The sequence below is a fragment of the Euprymna scolopes genome, chromosome 2 (assembly GCF_053919585.1).
Source record: "Euprymna scolopes isolate OS-2025 chromosome 2, ASM5391958v1, whole genome shotgun sequence".
Classification (NCBI taxonomy): Eukaryota; Metazoa; Mollusca; class Cephalopoda; order Sepiida; family Sepiolidae; genus Euprymna; species Euprymna scolopes.
Genome location: NC_136483.1, coordinates 33,077,401 through 33,100,871, shown reverse-complemented (window position 1 = coordinate 33,100,871; position 23,471 = coordinate 33,077,401). Strand labels below are relative to the sequence as shown.

The 23,471-nt window shown below is 31.5% G+C and overlaps 1 protein-coding gene across 1 annotated transcript in view; it reads right to left on the bottom strand.

The window, feature by feature from the left end:
- LOC145290642 (uncharacterized) overlaps positions 1 to 23,471 on the bottom strand; it is a 123,743-nt gene that overhangs the window by 37,549 nt on the left and 62,723 nt on the right. Inside the window, exons 2-7 of the mRNA XM_080136500.1 lie at positions 18,810 to 18,947; positions 12,770 to 12,884; positions 10,316 to 10,438; positions 8,744 to 8,867; positions 6,825 to 6,998; positions 3,589 to 3,672 (exon numbers count right to left, since the gene is read on the bottom strand). Of these exons, the coding sequence (XP_079992626.1) occupies positions 3,589 to 3,672; positions 6,825 to 6,998; positions 8,744 to 8,867; positions 10,316 to 10,438; positions 12,770 to 12,884; positions 18,810 to 18,947 (758 nt within the window). The remainder of the gene's footprint in view (positions 1 to 3,588; positions 3,673 to 6,824; positions 6,999 to 8,743; positions 8,868 to 10,315; positions 10,439 to 12,769; positions 12,885 to 18,809; positions 18,948 to 23,471) is intronic.

Genomic DNA, 23,471 nt, shown 5'->3' with positions numbered 1-23,471 from the left:
AATTCTTGGTAAAATTATTTATTATAAGAAATTGAAGGTCATTATAATGAAATGACAATCACTCGGAAGAAAAAAGGTGTAAGCATGACACACAAAATAACACACAATCTATCATATTAAAATATAGATTATTTCAATGTCATTCATGCAATTATGATTAGTTATAAATTCAGCATCTTTGCAAATTTGGCAGAATTTTGTATTTTTTTGTTTTTTTTTTTTAAATTATTTTTTCACATCACAATTTTTTTGTTTTTTTTTTTAAATTATTTTTTCACATCACAATTTTCCAATTATTAATGTAACATTAACCGAATGCTATATCAATTTTGGGACAGGAAAATTATGTTATTTCCTGTTTTAAATAGAATTATAGAGGGTGGTAGTTTCAGTATATTCAGATTTTAATTTACAAAAATCAATATAACTAAAAGAAAAATTAACTTCTCAATTTAACAATGGGACAGATATTGAAGCTTAGATGACAGTTCAGGACCTATAAGGTTGGCAACTCTCTTTTGAACCCTATCCAGGAGTAAAAAGACTAGTAGCAGATGCACCAGCCCAAATGTGACAACAATACTCCATACATGGGCGAACGGTGACCTTATAAGGGTTCAGGATACTTTCAGGTGTAAGTAATTTTCTAGCACGGTAGAGAGAACCCATCTTCTTTGCAGCAGCCTTGGCAATACTCTCAATGTATCTGTTCCAACTCATGTTCCCCGTGAACATTAAGCCGAGAAGTATCTTTAGCCATAGCTATTGGTAATTGAGGAGGTTTCTTGTAATTATTAAAGGAAACAAGCTTAGTCTTGGCAGCATTGAACGTTACCATCTATTTTTTGTCTCCATTCTACTACAGACTGGAAGTTTTCCACTAAGGTTTCCATCATTGCCTTAGATATTTGTTCATTCGTTTTCCCCTCATTGTTATAGAACGTGGTGTCGTCAGCAAATATACCCATCTCAGAGACTATATTATCAGGGAGGTCATTTATGAATATAATGAATAATAAAGGTTCAAGGATTGACCCCTGAGGAACACCTGCATTTACATCATATTGTTCAGATGTATGACCATCAAGGACAACCTGGATCTTCTCTTATTTAAGACTAGCGGGGGTACCCGGCGTTGCCCGGGTGTTTGGAGGTGTGTGTGCTCTTAAATAAAAAAGGCGAAGTTTGAAAATAAAATGCGAAAAAAAACATGAACCGTTCAGCCAGCCAGAATGAGTTATTGAAAGATGTTTGAATTTATTTAAGTAAGAACCAAATTGACAGGTGCGCGCACGGAAGTCGTAGAGCGTTACGACGACGACGATGACGTAGAGGTCAATGACCAGGTTTGTTTGTTATAAGCGAAGTAAAAAAAGAAAACAACGTTAAAACTTAAGCGGGGGTGGGGGAATCAAAACATTGAAAAAAAAAACACAAAAAAACTAATGTAAGGCAAACAAACGATGTTAAATGTAAAAATCGAAAAAAGAAAAATGAACACGTCAAAAATGGCTTAAATAAGTCTGTTTCGATATTAAAATTTAAAAAATCGGTGGGTACCAGGATGTTTTTTGGTGTGTGGTTGGGGGTGAATAAGCGAAGTAAAAAAAACAAAAAACACAGAAAAACGAACGTTACGTGAAAAATGGCTTAAATAACACTGGTTCAATATTTAAATTTAAAAAAAATCGAAAAAAAAAAAAGAAGACATCTCACACCACGATTCGAACCCAAAACGTTTAGATAACAAACCAACGTGCTAACCAACTGAGCTAACACGACGTACATGAAATTTAGTCAGTTCTTCAGCTATTTAAAGTAAATCAGGTCATGATGTCATCTGACACATGCGTAGAACCAGTCGTCGTCACGAGAGGACGGTTTTTGTTGATCCCCCACCCATCGAAAATTGTCGATTTCGGGGTGAAAAAAAATGAACGTTTTTGGCCAATTTTTCGATATCTTTGGCCGAAGGATGGGGCTTCAATATGATACAGAGTTTGTGAATTTTCGTGGTGTCTGTTAAAAGTTTTTAGCGGACACACAAACACACATACAAACATATAAACATACATACATAAATTTTCGCTTTTATATATATAGAAGGATTTAATTATGTTAAGTATTTTTGTCTAGTAATACCATAGGATCTTATTCTCATGAGACCATCGTGCCATACCCTGTCAAAAGGCTTAGATATATCTAGGGCTACTGCCCTCCCCTCCTCTGCTTTATCCAGTGCATGGTATATACGTTCAGAGATTACAGTTAAAATATCTGCAATAGAATAGGCTTGCCAAAATCCATATTGATGGTCGAACAGAAGTTTACCAACTGTAAGATGGTGGACTAGAGCTTGATTAATTATGGACTCAAATATTTTGGTGAAAAGAGGCTAATGGAGCAATAATTTAATGAGTCAGTTCTTTTGCCAGAATTCTTGTAAACGGATACAACAGAAGCAGTTTTCCAGCAGTCTGGAAAAGATGATTCATTAAGACATTTGTTGAAAAGTTTCGAGAGCAATTGAGAAACTTCAGTGGAGCATTTTTTAAATAGTACAGCCGGGATGAGATAAGGTCCACATGCTTTTGAAGTGTCTAGGTTTTTTTTAGGATATCATGTCGTTGAGAGGGAGTGTTTTCAGATCATTTAGTGTGGAAAATCTGGGAAGGAGTGGTTTGCTGGTTCCAAAGTAGAGTATGAGGCAACTGACGGGCAAGCATGTTAGCTTTCTCAGTTGCTGTGCAAACAACCTCATGATTGTTAAATAGTGGGGGAATTTTTGATTGCTCATTATTTACTACTGTTGTAGATTTTCTAGAAATCATGAATTCTTAATTTCTGCATTTAAATTTGTTTTCTGGTGGTTTTGGTATATTCTCTCCTAACTTTTTTCATTTATTTTATTCAATTTTCACCCCAAAGTGTGCCACTTTAAAGTAGGGGGCTACTATCAGGGACATTAGTTGCAGGAATATTATGAAGGAAAATGAACCGCAAGATGTCTGTTCACATCACCCTTGAACTTTTGCATGTCAGTACAGTTGGGAAAGCAGAAACCCAAAAGGGAGTTCCACTGTCTAGAAGTTATGGGGAAGAAACTATTAAAGTAGAGGGCTTTCTTACACTTAGAGATCTGTACTGTGTAGGCGTTGGATTTAGCGGTTTGTTGGGGGTATTTACATTGAGAGGGTACAAGTGCTTGTAGTTTGTCAGAGCATTCACCATTAAAATATTTGTAGAACAGACAGAGGGTGCAGCATCTCGTCAATGGGACAGAGGCTGAACTGAACTATTGTTACTTCTTTCTTACAATTACTTTTAGCTTCTATATTTCCTATCTTGGTTGTATTGAGCTTTTTTATTTGGTTGGGATTATTATATAAATTTTAATATTTATATTCGCTTTAAGAAGCTTTTAGCTTCCAAACTTAATTTTTATGTCTTGATTCTATATATGTATACATGTTCTGGTAGGGCAGGTTAACATGCAAATGTTGAGCTCTAGTTTGTGAACTCTAATAGGATACTCTGTATTAGTAGAGAGATCCCATTTGTATTTAGTAAAAAAAAAAAAACTCTTACTTGACATTTTCTTGTACCGCTGCGTCTAAATTATTTTCACCTGTGTCTAGGCCTTTGATTGTAAGAATATCCCGCACCATTTTCCTGAAATAGACAAGAAATGTATATTTATACTTTTAATTACCCATGTTGAAAAGTTGATAGTGAGAAAATAAAAAGGGTATAGACAGTGCTAGAAAGCTTTAAGCATATGTTGCTAACAAGCTTTTTCAAAAATAAATAAACATTTTAAAAAATAAGCAAATTGCTAGCAAGCTTGAAAAAAATAAAAAATGGCTAGCAAGCATGAAAAAGTATGCAAAGTTTTCAGCAATTATGAAAAATAACGAAAAGTTGTCAGCAAACATGAAAAATAGTGAAAAGTTGCCAGCAAACATGAAAAATAGTGAAAAGTTGCCAGCAAACATGAAAAATAGTGAAAAGTTGCCAGCAAACATGAAAAATAGTGAAAAGTTGCCAGCAAACATGAAAAATAGTGAAAAGTTGCCAGCAAACATGAAAAATAGTGAAAAGTTGCCAGAAAACATGGACAATAATGACAAGTTGCCAGAAAACATGGACAATAATGACAAGTTGCCAGAAAACATGAAAAAATAATGAAAGGTTGCCAGAAAACATGAACAATAATGAAAGGTTGCCAGCAAACATGAACAATAATGAAAGGTTGCCAGCAAACATGAACAATAATGAAAGGTTGCCAGCAAACATGAACAATAATGAAAGGTTGCCAGCAAACATGAACAATAATGGAAAGTTTCCAGCAAGCATGAAAAATAATGAAAGATTGCCAGAAAACATGAAAAAAATAATTAAAAGTTGTCAGCAAACATGAACAATAATGAAAGGTAGCCAGAAAACATGAACAATAATTAAAAGTTGCCAGAAAACATGAACAATAATGAAAGGTTTCCGGCAAACAGGAAAAATAATGAAAAGTTGCTAGCAAGTATGAAAAATAATAAAAATTTGCTAGCAAACTTAAATGTAAAATTACTAGCAATTATAAATTATGAAAAATATTTCATCTGCAAGCATATAAACATGATGAAAAATTGCTAGCATGTGAAAGATTAAATTTAATCATTTGTAAGTGAAACATATACAGAATTACTCTTTATTAAAAAAAGGAATGATATTCATTTTGCACCCAATTTTGTTAACACCTGAAAGGAATGCATTTATCATGACACTATCTGATATCATCAAATGCAACATCTATCTAAAAACATGCATTTTTAAATGAAATGCATTGGCAAGTGAGTAAATTCCAACTCTTACTTACCTTAAAAGAAACATAAAATTTGAGAGACATAAATAGTAAATTATTGAGACAGGATTAAAATTCAATGCTTTCAATTTTTCAAATTAGAAAAGATAAAAGTATTATTTTTTTAAAAATATAACTAGAGACATTTTAAATCAAAATTTGTTTAGATGAGGATTCATAATTTGTATTATTCAGCCAATTATTTTCATCTTGAATGCTATTCTCACATTTCTGTCCATACATTTTTTTTTTTCATTTTCACCTCAAACAAAGTACTGTGCCACTTTAATATAGGGGGTCTACTATCTGGGACAATTCACAGGGGTACTATGTAGGGAGTTGAGCAGCAAGATATATATAATCTATTTAAATAAGGGAGTAGTCACCAACAATGTGTATTTTTTAACATTATTTTATTATTCCGTGTCTTGGTTTTTCATTGAGAATTATGTTTGGATCATTGTAATAATGTTTTTAAGTCATTAACACATTTGAAAATAATTTCTGACGAGGACGCTTCACAGAACGTCTGAAACGTGCGTAAAAACGATTTCAATGATTTAAAAACATTATTACAATGATCCAAACATAATTCTCAATGAAAAACCAAGACACGGAATAATAAAATAATGTTAAAAAATACACATTGTTGGTGACTACTCCCTTATTTAAATATACATCTTTCTTTCGTTGGAATTTCTTAACCCATTTTATATATATATATATAGATATCCCAGAATTTGAAAAAATGCACTTGGAGAAGGAGGTTTGTTACATTGTAAGGTTGTGAGATGTTCAAGATGAGTTCAAATAATTCCTATCTATATAAAGTTAGTTATATTTATATATTTTTATACACACAATTAACACCTAAATTAATGAACTGATCATTGCATATTTTGGAACACACCTGCTAGATGTAAGGATGAGCTCTATTTAGTTTAATTTAAAAAGAAATCCACTGTTTGCAACCACCCACCATCATAGTCCTTGAGCCCCTGAAGGGGCATAGGCCATCTACAACTTTTGTAGATGTTTTTGTAGTGAGGAGTTCTTTTTATAGGGTGAGGGTGCTGGCCCCACACCCAACCTTCCCAAATGGTCACCCATCTGGTACTGACCAGGCTTAATGTGCTTGTGCAACACTTGATAATAAATTAATATTTAACGGTTAAAAAGAGCAGACGAGTGTGAAATTGTTTTTAATAAATATTGATATTTATTAAAAATAAAATTGAAATTCTTTTCTTCAAATTTTTTAATAAAATATTCATCTTCAGGAAATTGGACAGTTTTTTTCTTTTGTTTTTGCTTTGTTTTTCTTCCTCTTATATGCCATGGTGGTGAAAAAGGAAGTGGAAGCCCTTTGTAAAAATTCAGATAACTGATTTTAGTGAAATTTTAACAATAGATATTAGATATGAATTAATAAATATTCCTCAAATTTCATTTTGTTTTTTAGTATTTCAAAGGTTTTTAAAGCAGCATAATATAGGAACAACCTTCCATTTGAAAATTCAAATATATCAAATTTGCACTGAATTTGATCCATAGTCACTAGACACAAATTAAATCAAGTGTATTGAACTAAAAAAACAAACAAACAATATTTTTTCACAAGTGTTCAATAGATATGTAGAGCTATTATAAATGAAAATATCTAAGCATCAGAAAAATGTTATAAACATCGGATTAATCAACATTTTGATGAGGTTACTAGCCTTTTCATGAGTTCAACGAGGACTTAAAAAGATTAAATGAAATATTAAATAAAATAGAAAATACAATTGAAAAAAATTAAAAAGTCATTAGCAAAGATGACCTTTGGCAGACTAGCAATAATTAAAACTTGTTGTCCTCTTTCCTCCCACTTATATATTTGTCAGACATACATATGGGAGTAAGGGAGAAAGCAAGTGAAAATTAGATTTCATGTGCATGTCACTTTTTATAAACACGGAATGCATACCTGAATTCTGAAGGTTTCAAAAATCCGTCTCCTTTGCTGTTGTAATAACGAAAGATGTACTTGCATCGAATCTCAGCAGCACCTCCTCCATGATGAGTGTGTGGATCTAAGGCAGCCAAGCCAACAAAAAAGTCTTTGAATGAAAGAAAGTGCTTATTGTCGACATCAAAAGCTCTGAAATGTAAAAACAAGTTTTTTTAAAAAAAAAAATCTTTGTAGATTAATAATAGTTCAGTATAACAAACTAAAGTTTGAAAATTAATTGAGCAGAATGAATATTTTAAGCACAAAGATGACTTTGGCAATATATGTCTTTATTCCAAACTTGGCCAATCAAAAGTACTTGGATGTTATTGAGAGTAAAGCAGGTCGGGCCAAATCAGATATAGTTTATTAGTAACTAGCAAGGTTACTTGGCATAACCTAAAGTAAAAGTCCAACATAACTTCTATTCCTCTTTATTCCCCATTCCCCACCTCTTCACCCCTCTTTTCTCCACCAGGCCATTCCTCTCTCTGGACATACACACAACTCGAGTTGGCACAAGAAAAATAACTATGAAAAAAAAAAAGAAAAAAAAATCAGAGTTAATTCCCTTTGCATGAAAACATTAAAAGATGTGCATACGTTTTAACAACATTAAATGATATAAATGTCCATTTAACCATCAAATAATTAATCTTTATTTTTTTATTTTAGATATTATACATACAGGGATACATCCATTAAAATAATACCAACTTTGTGGGTATTTGTTGTGTATTTTTGAAGTTTTAGCTGAACATACAGACATTTACCTTTTATATAATAGATGTATTTCTGCAAATGTAAGATGATTTACTTGAAAACAATATTCATAATGTACTTAAATGTCAGTTTATTTTGCTGACATAGTCTCACACAGAGGTAAAGTGTTACGATTTCATAATAAGAGGTTATGACAATTGTAGAAGCCACCTCCAAGATTGATCGATTTAAAAAATGAGATACAGTGAAACGATTCCATAATAGCATCATGCAATAAGTTACATTTCCATTAACAGCAAAAATGTACACATGTGCACAGCCATAACTGTCATACCTTTTTCAAAATCTATTTGTTACCAAAATGTATTGATGTTCTAAGATTTTATGACTATTGTAGAATCCACCTCCACAATTAACCTATTTTTTTTAGATGATAATATGAGTATGTATTTATACATTTTTATATGTATTTATAAGTAAAATAAAAAATAAATATTTACGTAAAAAAATAAGGGCAATTTCCTAAGGAGAAAGATCTTCATGGTTGGAGACGTTATTAACCATATTATTGTTTAAAAATCAACAAAAAATTTGCAAGTTTAAAAGCAATAAAAATAACGCTAAAGTGATCTAGGATTCATGGCATAACGGTTAACGCATTAGACTAGAATACATATGGTCTAAGGTTCGATTCCTAAAAACAGTCAAGCTATGCTGATGAGAGGTAGCACCTCAAAACATGCATATCCATAGATTATTGTTTATATATATATATATATATATATATATATATATATATATATATATATATATATATATATAAGGAAAAGTTTGAATAAAATCTGAGAAAATGTAGCGATAAATGGAAAAAGCGGATACAACAAAACAATACAATCAAATTAACTCGTGTGATATTTTTTATATACATTTTTATCAAAAGATTCCCTCAGAAATCAGTGAATATGTTACTTTCAATTTTTTACTAAAATTATAGATATAAAGGGAGGAAGAATACAGATATAGAAAACAGGAAAAAGGGGATTTCATGTTATTTTCAGGTTACTGACAAGGTGATATGGATGAAAAAAAAATCTACATGCATTAATAGACTTTCATAATTTATAATTGCTAAATAATTGACTGAAAAAAAATGCAAATACTTTTAGACTTACCTAAAAAGATCATCGACTGCATCTGGTGAAGCACCTTTTTGTAAAATATATTTGGTGAAAGCTTTTTTACTCATGATCATTGACGGGTAGTTTGAATTTAAATATTCTTTTAAATACATTTGTTCTGAAAAAAAAAAAAATAAATAAAATAAACAAGTAAAATATACAAGAAATAAAAATCATTTCTCTGAATGAACATATGATTATGTTAACCAATCACATCTACCAGATCTCTTATGACTTGCGATAAATGAATAACTTCCTGTTCCAAATTCATAGACTCACATACTTATTACATGAATTATTTTATTTATTTTTATGAATTAAAAACCCCAGTGACTCAGATTTTCAGATGATTTATCTTGGAAAACTTCCACGTGCTGGATGTTTTTTTTTTCTTAATACATGCAGTCTCAGATAATGTGATGACAGAGCAATCAATCAATCAAGCTACTTGGTCGCTCATAAAAAACCTGACTCAAAAGTTCACTTTCTCTTTTGCTTTTTTTTTCTATTGGATCATCACAACAACAATGTCTATAGCATATGTGACATGTATAGTTTTATGAACATTTTGTCTTTCATCATATCTATGTAATAGGAAGATTTGACATGATATATTATTTTTAAAAGCAAATAAATACTATATTACAAGGTGCCTTCAATAAGTTTCCACACTTTTTTGTACAGACATGTAAAATTATTGTAGACTCTAGAAAATTCAGTATGTTATTGCTATACATTTTATGAGATGACTGACCAATTTTTATGATTTTGGGTTCCAATGAACAGCTACAGCAGTAATTGGAATACACCCTACTAAAGCCCGATTGTCACTGCTAGTGAATTTCAAAAATGCAATCTGGACATAAGGACAGTTTAGAAGAACAGTATGCAATAAAATTCTGTTTTAAACTTATTGTGAATAAAAATAAGATGGACTCAACCAGAAAGTGTCCACATTTAATATAAAAAAAATAAATAAAAAATGTAAACATTATACACTAAATTGTGAGAGCCGGAAATTAAAGTAGAAATATTGAGAGTCACAGTTAAACTGTAAAAGTTCCCAAGTCTGTATGTAATACTCACTTAAAATGTACTAATTTTTTTTTTTTTTTTTGACCAAATGTTTATTCAACCTCCAATTATACCATTGGTGATTATGAAATCATGAAACCTTTGCTTCATTATAAACTCCTCATCCTACAGATAAAATTTCAGAAATTATAATATAGCTTCCTATTCCAGCAGTTCCCTTCCAAGAACTGCAAGCTCTTCCTGCTGATTGTTTTCCTCCTATCTGAAGCCTAGGTCTTTTCAAAACTTACATTGTGATAATCAGCTTTTGTAAAGAGCTTTTAAAAAGAACAAAGTCACTTCATACCTTGTCTAGAGCAACTCTCATAAAAATATATTTCCATTGTCTCAGTCATTCAGTAGGATTATTAAAACTTACTAATTTCCATAGTTTAAAAATTTTAATCTAATCTGAATAATGAAATAATTTTTCTGTAGATAAAAAATTTATCTCGACAATAAAATATGAAAAGGTAGTAGACAAACACTCACCAAGATTTTCAAATTTTGCAGACTTTAAGAGGTCCTGGATGGCATTTTTGGAGGGGTCGAGGGTCAACTCAAGACCTTGGCTTTCGGTTAAGCTGCTGACAATATGTGAAGATTTTGAAGAATCTGAATTGAATAGAAACATATTCGTTCATTGATTTAGACGTCTACATTCAATAATTGTGATAATTTATAAACATGCAGTTAGTGTGAAGGTTAATCAACATGGTGAAAAAGGTTTGATATTTGTTGTTGAAGAGAAAATAAAATATGTTGCCCAGCATAGAGATTGAAATCACATCCAATGTTTTTAACGTTTGTTATACATGCTCATTAGAATAAATTAACAAGACACATGAAAAAAATTGAAATTACTTAAAAATTACGATCAAACCAGGTGTTAAACTCAAACAAAACCAATTTGCCTCTCCCCTTGAGGCTTGCATTCATGAATATCTGTGGGTGTAGAACTAATTTAGATGATGTTGAATCATTTCTCCTAGAAAACTCCCAGGATATCTTAGCGCTAAGTAAAACTAACCTACACTTCTCCATCCCTGCTAATCCCTTTAATATGCCTGGTTATCTCCCACGTTACCGTAAGGATTTAGACAGACATATGCACGGATTTGGAGTCTATATTCGAAACACCCTCCCCTTCACTAGAAAACCAAAACTAGAATCAGACAAGCAGGCCTTCAATATTATGTTAAAGTTTTATTTTTATAACAAATAAACGGATAAATTTATTTTGTATCCCAACAATAAATAAGACTGATGTTTTTTCCAAATTTTATGAAGAAATTCCTTATAAGGAAATGGTACTGCAGGGATAAAAAAAATATATGACGCAAAATGATCGTTGCTTAGCGTTCACATTTTTATCAATACTTTCCTAAAAACTCTTAAAATATATCATGTAGATTATTATTTATTAAAACATGTGAGAGGATATTCATTTCCAAATGAAATGGTGGTATTTTGAGGACTTTAAATGCTTTGGGTTCTGAAATATGACTATTTCAGTAGATCCACCTTGAAATCTTGAAATATCCAGTGTTTTTATGGTCAGTGGCCATTACTAAATAAATTCAGCCAGTAGAAATCTGATGAATTTATGGCATGTGTGCCCTCGACATAACTAATATGAAAAGCAGCTAAATCCCATCTCTTTACTATTGAGGTTTCTACATGTCAAAAAGTCTTCTACTCTAATACTTTCTTCTTTCGGACTTTGGAATTCCATCCATTTTTTCTGCTTCCCTGACTGTACTGACATGCAGAAGTTTAAACGTAATGAGAACAAATATCTTGCTGCTAAAAGAAGGATTTCAATTTATAGAAGAAAACCACACAGACGAGAAAATTTTACAGGACAGTTATCTCCATCTTGCCCACAATGAAATACAATGTTTTTCTTTGCAAAGAATGTTTTCAGTAATTGAAATATTTTGGGTGGCGGGGATGTACAGCAATATTTTTAGCATAATTGGTATAGGTATGATCACAAAAACTTGGACAATTATATTTATAGCCAGATACTCAAGAAGCTCTCTCCACTCAATAAATGGTATAATTTTAATAAAATCAAAATCAAAAAGAAATTACAACTGTAGAGACAGACGTTTTTTTAAATTTTTTTTTATAAAACTGAGTTATTAGTTTCAAAACCTTGATCAAGAGGACAATATATAATACATAATTATACAATTATTTGCATGTTTTATGCAAATATCAGGTTGAATGGAAGTTATACCTGTAGTTTTAGTGACCTGTAGTTAATACAATTAAAAACAAAAAATGTAAAACACAATGTGAGATTAATTTGATTGTTAATGTAGTCACCAATGTTCTCTGTAAGCTCTTTCTATTTATTGAGAAGCATTTTAAATGCTAAGTTTATAAAATTTATATTCCTAGCGTAAGTCTTATTTGTTCATATATTCCTTTGAAATAATGACTTAATGACTTTGTCAACTTTTTTAAACAGATGATAATATGCTAGTATGAGGTTTGGAAGATATAGTGGTGATGTATATTTTCTGAGCATATATTCAAGGAAATCTTTGGTCATTTATACAATATGAGGGAATCGACAATAACTCATCATCATAACACTAAACCTAAGGATAAAAGATAAAAAATGTTTCAGAAATTATGTGTCACCCACCATATTCTCCAGATATCATACCAACAGTTTGCAAAATTATTTGAGTGGAATAATATTTGCTTTAAAAAGCTTAATAATGAAAAGAGTTTATAGAGAAGGATGGTGAAGACAGTAACAATAAAATAAATCTGATATGTTTTTTAAATTGTTTTACATAGGCTTGGAAAACAGAAAGAATGTCTATTACAACCTGATAAATTGTTAAATCACTAATACTTGATTTAAAAAATTAAATACATCCAACACTTGACAACAATACTAAATATATAATTTAGATTTATCTTCACCTTCTATTTTGGTAATTATGTCATAGGGTTCTGGACCTAGAAGTCTTGGATCATCAGAGGACAAATCCTCTTCCATTTCCTGATGACTCATCCATTCAAAAACATCATTTGGGGACTAGAAAATAAAGAAAATAAAAATATTTGTGAGTTTTCAAATTTTTTAAATGAGGATTGGTTATTCATATTATTTGGATTCTTTGGACTACTGTTTCCATGTCATCCACTAAAAATAGAGTTAGAAAAACATCGAAAAGATGTAATACGTGGAGAGATTGAAAAGTCAGGTATGGCCGACCTTATTGGGAAGGCAAAAGGGAAACCATTTACCATTATAGGACGAAGTAAAAATCATAGACAGAGAAGAATGGTGGAGAGTAAAATGACTCAAAGAAGCAGCACATATGCTTGGCAACAATCAATCGCTAAGTACTCGTAGTACAGAATTTAACATGATACCCAAACCATTAATTATAAATAATAGATAATATATACATTAATAAGTAAATAATAATAATAATTACATATATATATATATATACTTAACAATTGGCTGAAAAATGTGACGCTCGCTCTTTGTTTATAAACAAAGCGGTTAGAGCACTGTAAAAGTAGTGGATGGATGTTTGTTTAAATAGACATTTGGTAAGATTATTTACAGGTGGTATATCGGTAGAACTGCTGACTGTCAACACGATGGTTCTAGGTTCAATCCTCGGCTTGGAAGAGGTGCTAGTCTAGCAGCACTGATGAGTTGTGATACAATGAAACAAGACTGTATGTCGATGACTACAAATATATATATATACGTACACAGTGATATATATTAATAATAATTAGTAATAAATAGTGATATTTATAACTAGAAATACAATAGGTTTAAGGCACCCAAAATTCATGCTAGAACTGTCCACAAGGGCCTGTGCTACAGTGATTAGAGTACTTGGAAAAATCAAGTGAAAAAGTGATATTCTCCTAACGGTTCAATTCTCACTGTGGGCAACCAAAAAATACAATGCAAATTATTTAGGATCTACTATCCAGCCATAGCTGACAGAAGGAAAGCATGATAACCCCATGAAGTAAATAAAAGGTTCTGTTTGAAATTCTGTCCAAATTTTTGAGTTCGGCAGAAACATTCCTGAGCTCAACAGGATATGTGTAAAAAAGGTCGAAGGTTACATTGACTGAAACCTTCTCAAGATGAGAACACTAGTCCAAATAACACAAATATTTGCGAGATCCAAAAAAGAGTAAAAAGCAAGTAAAAAATAAACATTTTAAAAGTTTTCCGTTTGCTTTTTTTAACTGGAAAATAAAGAAAATTCACAAAATATTTGTGATGCCAAAAATTTAAAAATGGAGCTTAATTAAGACAATCAAAATAAATACACAAACAAAAAAATCCATCTAAATAGTGCATATACTCACCTATAGAGTGATTTTATGAGGCATAATTTACCATAGTTAACCCCATTTAATAATTAAAAAAAGATTTTTTTCATTGTATATATATTAGTGTTGGGACAATTAACCAGAATTGAAAATCAAAAAATCAGAACATAGTAGGATATCGGAATCAGTATTAAAAAAAAAATTGTGCCTATTTTCCAATGCCAAAAATGATTCTTTTAATTGTCTTTTTATTTAATTTTGTTTAAAAACAAAATCTTTCACTTCTGGTACTAATGATAAACTATTAAGTATTTATTAATTTTAAACTACCAAGAAACTAAAATTTATAGACCCCCCCCCCCACAATTGTGTTTTTACATTTGCACATTTAACATGTATATTTAGAGTAATCAAGGAAAAATAGCAACTCTATAGTTAAATATTTAGAGACTTATAAAGAATTGGAATCAGTAATTTAGTATGGAATTGGAAAAAAGTGTTGGAATCATCCCATCACTAATATAAACATACATACATGCATGAATGTGTATGTGTGGTGTGCGTACTATGGTTCTCATTTCTTGCCTTATATGAAATGAAAGACACAACATTTACTTGTCCTTCTGTTGAAGAATTCTCACATTTCTTGAAGCATTTTTTCCTCAGAAGACTCAAAAAACTAATCTAATTAGAAAAAAAAAGTAAATGACAATATGTGCATGACTTTTTACCTTGTCTCATATTCTTTGCTGCAAACCATTCAATTTCTGTCCTCTTACCTTCGGTCTTTTCTATGACATCTTTTTAGGGCAGTTAATTCATTGATATGCAAATACATTAAATACATATATATATAGACTACATGCAACCATGATCCTTAAGAATAATCTCACATAAACTCATGCCCGGGGCTTCCAGACAAAACTAGCCCTCACTATACAGGTAGACACAGTTAGCGTACACTACATGGCTAGATACAACGAGCAGTTTAAACACTTTTTGTAAAATCCAACTTGAATTGTATTTTAATTGGTCCATTTTTTATAATTATTTTTTTTATTCAATTTTCACCCCAAACAAGACACAGTGCCACTTTGAAGTAGGGGGCTACTATCGGGGACATAAGTTGTAGAGGTACTATGAAGGGAGATGAGCAACAAGATTTCTGTTCACATTACACTTGAACTTCTGCATTTCAGTACAGTTGGGAAAGCAGAATCCCGGAAATGAGTTCCAAAGTCTAGCATTTCTGGGGAAGAAATTATTGGAGTAGAAGGCTTTCTTACACCTAGGGATCTCCACTGTGAAGGGGTGGGATTTAGCTGCTTGTCTGGTTTGTCGGGGGTGTTCACGTCTAGGGGGTACAAGTGCTTGTCAATTTATTTTATTTTTATGATGACAACACATTTTATAAAATCCGACCCACGTCTTGGTCACATCAACTTTACATTTCTGTTGAAATAGCTAATCTAATTAGAAAAAAAATTAATTGAATTTTTACATCGTCTCGTATTCTTCGTTGCCAACCATCTGACTCTTATCTTCCACCTTCAGTCTTTTTATAACGTCTTTTTAGGGAAGCTAATACATTGATATGCAAATCAATGTATATCAAACTACAAAACACAACAGGAATTTTTATTGCTCACTTAATTTGATGTTGCAACGTCATGCATAATGGGGATGTCTTGAGCCTCCATCTTCCTAGTGACATGTCTTCACTGTTTAGTCCCCAAATTATGTTTTTTTTGTTTGTGTTAGATCTTCAATGGTTTTTATTTTTTTGCATTCATTCAATTGTTTTCCTGCATACCTAACCCTAACCCAGAAATTACTCTCGTTACTTTTCAAGTTTCATAATATCGTTTGCATTCCATCACCACATTTTTTTTTAAATTTCAAGACTTTATCACAATTAGTATCAATTTCCACGCTCAAGGCAATCTCATTACACTAAACTTTACAAGAGATAAAATCATCATATAGAGAAAAAATTTGAGAGTGCGGAGTCACACATTTCATGAGTATATACGGTGCTTTTTGATGAAAGTATGCTTAGCTTTGCTTTTGTTGACTTATTAGTTGCGGTTGAAAGAACTGGACATAAAATTGGAATGCACAACAAAATCATCTAACAAAAATAAAGGCAAGACAAGGCAAAAAAAAAAAGCTAAAGAAAATAAACATTAGCAAATGTGTTGCATATCCACCTCCTTTCCTATTTCTACATTTGCACTTATTAAATCTTCCAAGTGTAAAATCATAGTATTATAAAACTATTCTGCGTTGAATATTTCAACCTGTCTATCATAGATACAAATAAGGAATTTGTGTCAGTGCATCTCTTGTCGTCTTTCACTAGAACAAAACTAAGACTTATTTTAACTACTTTTAGGTTGTTATATTGAAGTATGACATTAAATAACATGAACGTAATTTTAGAAATTTGGGGAAATCATCCCTTAGTTGCTATTACTCTTATGCTCACTATTATAGTAATATTGGAAGAGCGTATACAAATGGTGTTAAAAACAGTATTTTCCACACAAAGTTAAATTAAGTAGAGGAATAGAAACAAAATTCCATGAGACATTAAAAATTAGAACTAGGATATCACAGACAAAAAACAATGCAGCAAAGAAATGAGAAAGATCTTCCTCTTTAACCTGCGTTTGGATGCTTTTTTTTTTTTTTTTAAAGCTCTACCTTTGATCTGGATAGTAGGCAAGTGAAAACTTTCTTAATATGAAGAATTGTCACCATATGTGCCTGGCTCAGCAGAAACAATGAACAACTGGAAATGTTCAGGTTATCTTTTCAGTTCTTAAACTGATTTTCTTCCCAACCAAGGCATATTGCCACTTGGAACATAAGGGACTACTCTATGGGATTATGTCCAACAGGGGACTGTGGGGTGGGGTGAGCAGTTGAGGAGTGAGAAGTCTGTTCACATTGCATTTAAACTTTTGCAGATTGGGAGCAGGAATCAGGGAGGGAATTCCAAAGTCTAACAGTCTGAGAGAAGAAGCTATTAGAGTGGAAGGTTTTTCAACATCTACGGACCTCAACAGGAAGAGGTGGATTGTTGGGTTAGTCAGGAGTATGTACTTTGATGGAGCACAAGTGCTGTCAGTTCATCAGAGAACATTCCATTAAAGTAATTATAAAACAGGCACAGAGATGCCACATTATGGCAATGGGGCAAAGGTTGGAGGCTCGCCAATAATGCAGGACCTGTTACATTTGAGACCTTTTCTTGTTTAAGAGTGAAAAACTAACGGTAGATGCACCAGCCCAGATGTGGCAACAATATGCCATGCATGGTTGAATTGTGGCTTTGTAAAGATGTAGAATGCTCTTTGATAAAAGTAATTTTCTAGCATGATTCAGCGATATTAACATTATTATAACTAGAGAAAGTATTGTCCAACAGTGGATGAATGAAAATCACAATTTATTTTTAAGAATACACAAAATACACTTAAATTATTCGCATGATTTTCATCATCATTACCATAATATTCAGTTTTACATGCTGGCATGCGTTGGATGGCTTTTAGAAATTGACTTCCAAACCAACCTATCTCTGGACAGATCTTTCCCACTCTTTCTTTCATTTTCATCCTTATCACCTACTTCCATATTTTCCTTTAGAATATGATTGATACAATGTAAACAAATTGAGATCATTTTAAGACCGAATTAACATTTTCCCTAACCCATACTTTTAAAATCTATTTTAATAGTTTTTGATTAATTTGAAGTATTTTACAAGCTGATCTCTGGCACTTTTCAAAGAGATCCCTTTTAAAAGAATCCCTCTTCCCCTTTTTCATCAATTTTAGTAAGATTTAAACAATAGTACAAACAATTGAGCAAATTTCAATTATTTTATAATATAAAAAACTTACATGGAAGCTTAATCCCAGAAAATCAAAACTTTCCTGAGTTTATAAGAGTCAGATATGTCCAAAGATGAAATACTGCTGCTAAGTACAAAATCGATTATTTAATTTAGTAGCGTATGATCTCCTCTACTCCCTAAAAACTATTTTTCTAATCTACTGTTTCATGGAAGATGCTAGACTGAGCTCCAGTCTTTACTTTCTCCCTCTAAGATATTCACAGTAAAATCTTGTATTGCTAATATAATGATAAAAGACTTTCCTTTCAGAATTCCCATAGATAGAGCTTCTTTGCAAGGGTCATATGTTTTGCAAGTGTTATACACCTGTGGAATACATTACCACAGGACTGCTTCCCTGCTGATTATAAATTGGTTGGTAATCAAATGAAGTTCATACTATTGATCAATATTAGTACTTCCATACTGTCCATCTTTTAGCTGATAATCAGATCCTCAAGTGGCTTGTGGCCCTGTATTAGTGATGACTCAATAGTACAAAATAAACATCAGTCATGTACTTTCAATGTTTTCATGATAGCACTATACATTTGATTGTTTTGGAGTATTTATTAGGATTTTAACTTTTTAAATTTATTAAAATTCAAGAGTGTCTCAGTATTATGAACTTGAGATGAGTATCCGAGATGAGAAAAGTCCTAAATAAAAAAAAAAAAAAGAAAAATGGAAAAAAAAGAAAGAAAAAAAATTTTTTTTACAAATGAGGAAATAGTGAAAAGTCACCTCAAAATTTTCAATTTCATTTGCAGAATCTTCCACTGTTTCACAAAGGTAAATTAAATGGAGAGATAACGGGAAGTTCTGAAGGCGGCGAATGTAAGTATGGACAATTCCAGCCACTTTCCCAGGATTTTTTATGTACTGAAAAAGATTTAAAAAAAAAAAAAAAAAATGTTAATAACAATACAAACTTATGTAATTGTAGAATAAAAAAAAATTGCCCACTAATAAATAAATGCTTAACAACAACAGTAAATAATATTAATAATGAATAAAAGTATAGAGAGTCTACAGAAGATAATTTTAAGGGTAAGCAACAACACACACTGAACAAGTCCTTATATGCCACCAGATAATAGCTTCTTTCCTCAGATTGCTTGCCCTTGGAATTTCATTCCTGCTTCCTCAACTATACCAACATGTAAAAATTTAACTAATGTAAACAAACATGTGGTCCAGGTTTCATCCTCTTCTATAAATCTGCCTCTTATTACAGTAGCACCATATGCTTTAGTAGCAATATGCCTTGTTTGGGATGAACAAAAGAAAAAAGTTTTAAATGTATGTTCGCTTGTATTTTTATTCAGAACATACCATGAACGATCATTGAAAAAGGGAACAATTCAAATTAAAGAAGATCAAGAAACGAATATTATTGTATTTCTATTTTTAACAGTAGACAACACTTTATTTAAATATTTAACTAATGTACTTTATAAAGATATGATTGATTTCATTTAAATTTATTGAAAAAAGTTTTTTTTACATTTCCTGCAAAAAAAAAAGAAAAGAAAAAGAAAAAAAAGACAATAGGATGACAAATACAAAAAGCACTCTAACTGACCTATATTAGTTTTTGCTAAATGATACTAGTAAAGCTAAAAGCATGTAGGAAAAGAAATCTTAAGTTGAGATTGATATGCACGCACAGTTTTCTATAAAAAAAATATGACATCACGTGTGAATCTAATCGTAAATGTATTCCTTTTGAATGAACGGTTTTAGCCCAATAGCTCAAGGCGAGAAATCAGAATTGAGAGTTTGCAATTAATTTTTTTTTTTTTTTTACTTTAATTCATCTCAAACAAAACTCATTTACCACCGAGATATAAGATGTTTAGTTCTCTCCCACTGTAAGAACTTAGACACCAGCAGCCCCGTCGGCATTCCCCAATGAGGGCGCCTCAGGCGATTATCAACAAACCAACCCCTTCTCAAAGAGAGAAGGCAAGGCTTGGGATGGTAGACCTCCTAGAACAGCACAAAGTCAACAGAGACATTATTGGAATAATCTAATCTTTGTTGATTTTAGGGGACCTGAAATGTAAAGGATTACTGTGGATTACAGGCCAGATTTATTTATAAGGAGTATCCTAAGTGACGAGTTGCGCAGCAGAATGTTTTTTCACATTACATTTATATTTCTGCATGTCAATGCAATGAGGGAAATAGGGACCTGGGAGGGAATTCCAAACGGCTATCAAAGTAAATAGCTATTACAGCTATCTGGGGATCTCCACAGTAAATGAATGGGAGTTAGCTGATTCGGAGAGCATATTCCATTGAAATACTTGTAAAACAAGCAACATGGATGCTATCTTGATGGAACAGGTGCAGATGATGGACCTATTAGATTAGAAACTCACTGTCCAAGAAGGAAAGACTAGTGCCCACTTGAACCAGCCCAGATGTGACAACAGTATTCCGTGCATGTACAGATGATGGCCTTGTAGAGATATAGGATGCTGGTAAATGCGTAACATTTTCTAGCATAGTAGAGGGAGCCTACTTTTCTTTTAGTTTTGGCAGTATATGCTATTTATTTATTCCAATTTATGTTACCTGTGGCAATCAGTGATTATTAAGAATCCTTGTAGTTGTTAAAGGAAAGTTTTATTTTAATAGCATTATATGTTACCATCCATTCTTGTCTACATTCAACTATAGATTGAAGGGAATTTTCTAAGAATTTAATCATTGTCTTGGATTTGTGTGTGTCCGTTTTACTCACATACCAAGAGTAGAACATGGTTAGGGTTAGGGTAGAACAATTATAGTAATAATATAACTTTAATACATCAATGTCGGGATTCTGATTTAAAGTGTTTAGAATATCTGTTGGCTTCATGAATTGAAACTTTGACATGTTGATGCAAGTCTTAATAATAATACAACTACTATCTCTCTCTTCATTATATATGTTTTCTTGAACTATCAACATGTTTATGCAAACGATACATGACAAGTTGTACACAAAACAACCACTGACATTTTAACAAAATATTTTATAGTTGTATAAGGAAACAAAAGGTCAATTAACATATTCTTTCAACTGAGCTTTTTGTTAGTAAAAAAAAAAAATAAAAAAAAATAATAAGTCAAATAGTTTTACTGCCCTGTTGGATTTTGGAATCAGGAGTATGTTACTGTAATTGGAGCCACTAGATGTGTATCAATACTTATTGTTTGTCATTGAAATTTAAAATATATATTTCCCATCCTTTTTCTATTTTCTTCAGCTTTCTATTGTTATATATTATTTACAGCAGCCTGTACTCATTGGAAAGTTTTGGCATCTTCTATTTAGGTACATCTATAAAAAAATAAAGTATATTATATAAATAGATTATCTCCCTTGTCTTTTAAGAGAGAAATTAAGTGTTTATCTTCCCAGGTGCTTCTTATATTGACCAATCACTGGGAACTCAAATTGGTGAGAAAAAGCGAAAATCATATTTCATTCTATTTAAAAGAAAAATTGATAAAGCTTTAAATTAGAAGTTAAAATTTTTATAAAATTCTGTATATGCAATAATTTTTTTAAAGATTATAACATGTTGAATTTTAAAGTTAAAATAAAGTTATTATTAATAATAATAAAAAAACACTTTAACATTTAAAATGAGTACATTGGCTTGGTGTTTTATAAAAGATGGGGTAATCTAAGAAATAAACCGATTATACTAGCATATTTACTCATTAAAAAGTATTTTCTTCATATTTCACGCAAAATACTAAATCAATTTTAAACTCCAAAGCGTTCAGCATGTCAATCATTTTTAATAAAAATAAAAAAAAAATTATTGCCTATAAACAATTTTTAGTCATCTTTTTGAAAACTCTTAAAGTGTTTTTAATCTAAACTTTTATAAAACAAAATCTTAATAAATGTAGAAAGCCATTGTTTTAATTCAATTCAAATGATTTGGTTTGGTTGTTTGTTGTATTAAATAACCCCAAAAGGGTTGATATGCTGTAAAACACAGCATATCAACCCTTTTTGGATTATTTAATGCCAAATCCAGTTATTTTGGAAAGAGTTTTTATGTTTCAAGTTCTTTATATCTTTAAATATTTATTCAGTTGTTTTACAGCATATCAACTCTTTTTGGGTTATTTAATGCCGAATCCAGTTATTGTGTAGGTTTTTATTCTTCAAGCTGTTTGTATCTTCAATCACTAGTTTGCAGTGTCTGGTTTGATTGTTTTATAGTGGATTTTATCATTTTTGTTCCCTGTCCTGCAGAACATGAATGTTTTGCAATGGGGTAACGAAAAAGGGTTACAGTATTAATGTTTTATACATTTTAAGTTAGGAAGTGGGGGAGATAGAAAGAGAAAAGGTAAATGAGAAGCAGAAAAGGGTGGGTTGTTGTCTTTCTTTTTAGTTTTGCACAGTTCAAATGAATGAACAGCTTAGATAAATTAAGCTTTAATATAAGCTGCAGACAGTTGTTTGCAAGAAATGTCTCCATAAAAATTTTCAATACATGTCATTAATCTAACTTGTATTCATCTTATTCAGTACAGTTATATTCTTGTTTGTTTTTATGGTGACAGTGTAGAGAGGCCAAAGAATAAGCAGCCAAGATTAGCATGTGCCTGCTGCAAGGAAACAATGGCCGCATGCAGGTACGGACAAAGAACTGTGTGATTACGAGGTGATTATGCAAAATAAGCATTTTTCGGAGTCTCTAAATGGCTAAATAAAAGCAGACAGATTTTTTGCTCAATAATAAGTTTTGTTTTGGATACCATGTTATTTGTGCGTGTTCTTGACGGGTCTTGCTTATCTCTTGTATTGTTGGTGATGAGACAAAACATGGAATACTGCTACTGCTAAGAGTGATCATCTTGTGTTGTTGGTGAAGAGAAGAAACAAGGGCTGCTCTTACTGCAAAGAGCTACTGCCTTGTGTTGTCAATGAAGAGAAAAGACAAGGATTATTACTATTGCTGATATGAGCAAACATTGTCATTGTTGTTAGTTAAAGGAATTATTTAACTAAACACAACTAAAAAGGTCCCTGGTTGATTACCAAACACATCTTTTAGTTTTTAACAAATTCACAACAGATCTGTGGTGGCTATCGGATACACACCAAAAGTGAGTTCAGAAAATATGCAACTCTGACCGGCTATAAAAAAATCATGTGACTTGTTTGTCTGTAAAAAATAAGTAACATGATCACCAAAATAATCTCACTCAAAACAAAATGACAACCTTTGGAGCAACTCAGAAAAAAATTTAAAAAATAAGAAAATGAAAAGATAGATAATTAGCATTCCTTAACACTAGACATATGGGTTGGTGTTAATTGAATCCGGTTTCCTCACTGACCAGTAAACTTGACACTATTTCTTCTCCTGACCAACCAATCAAAAT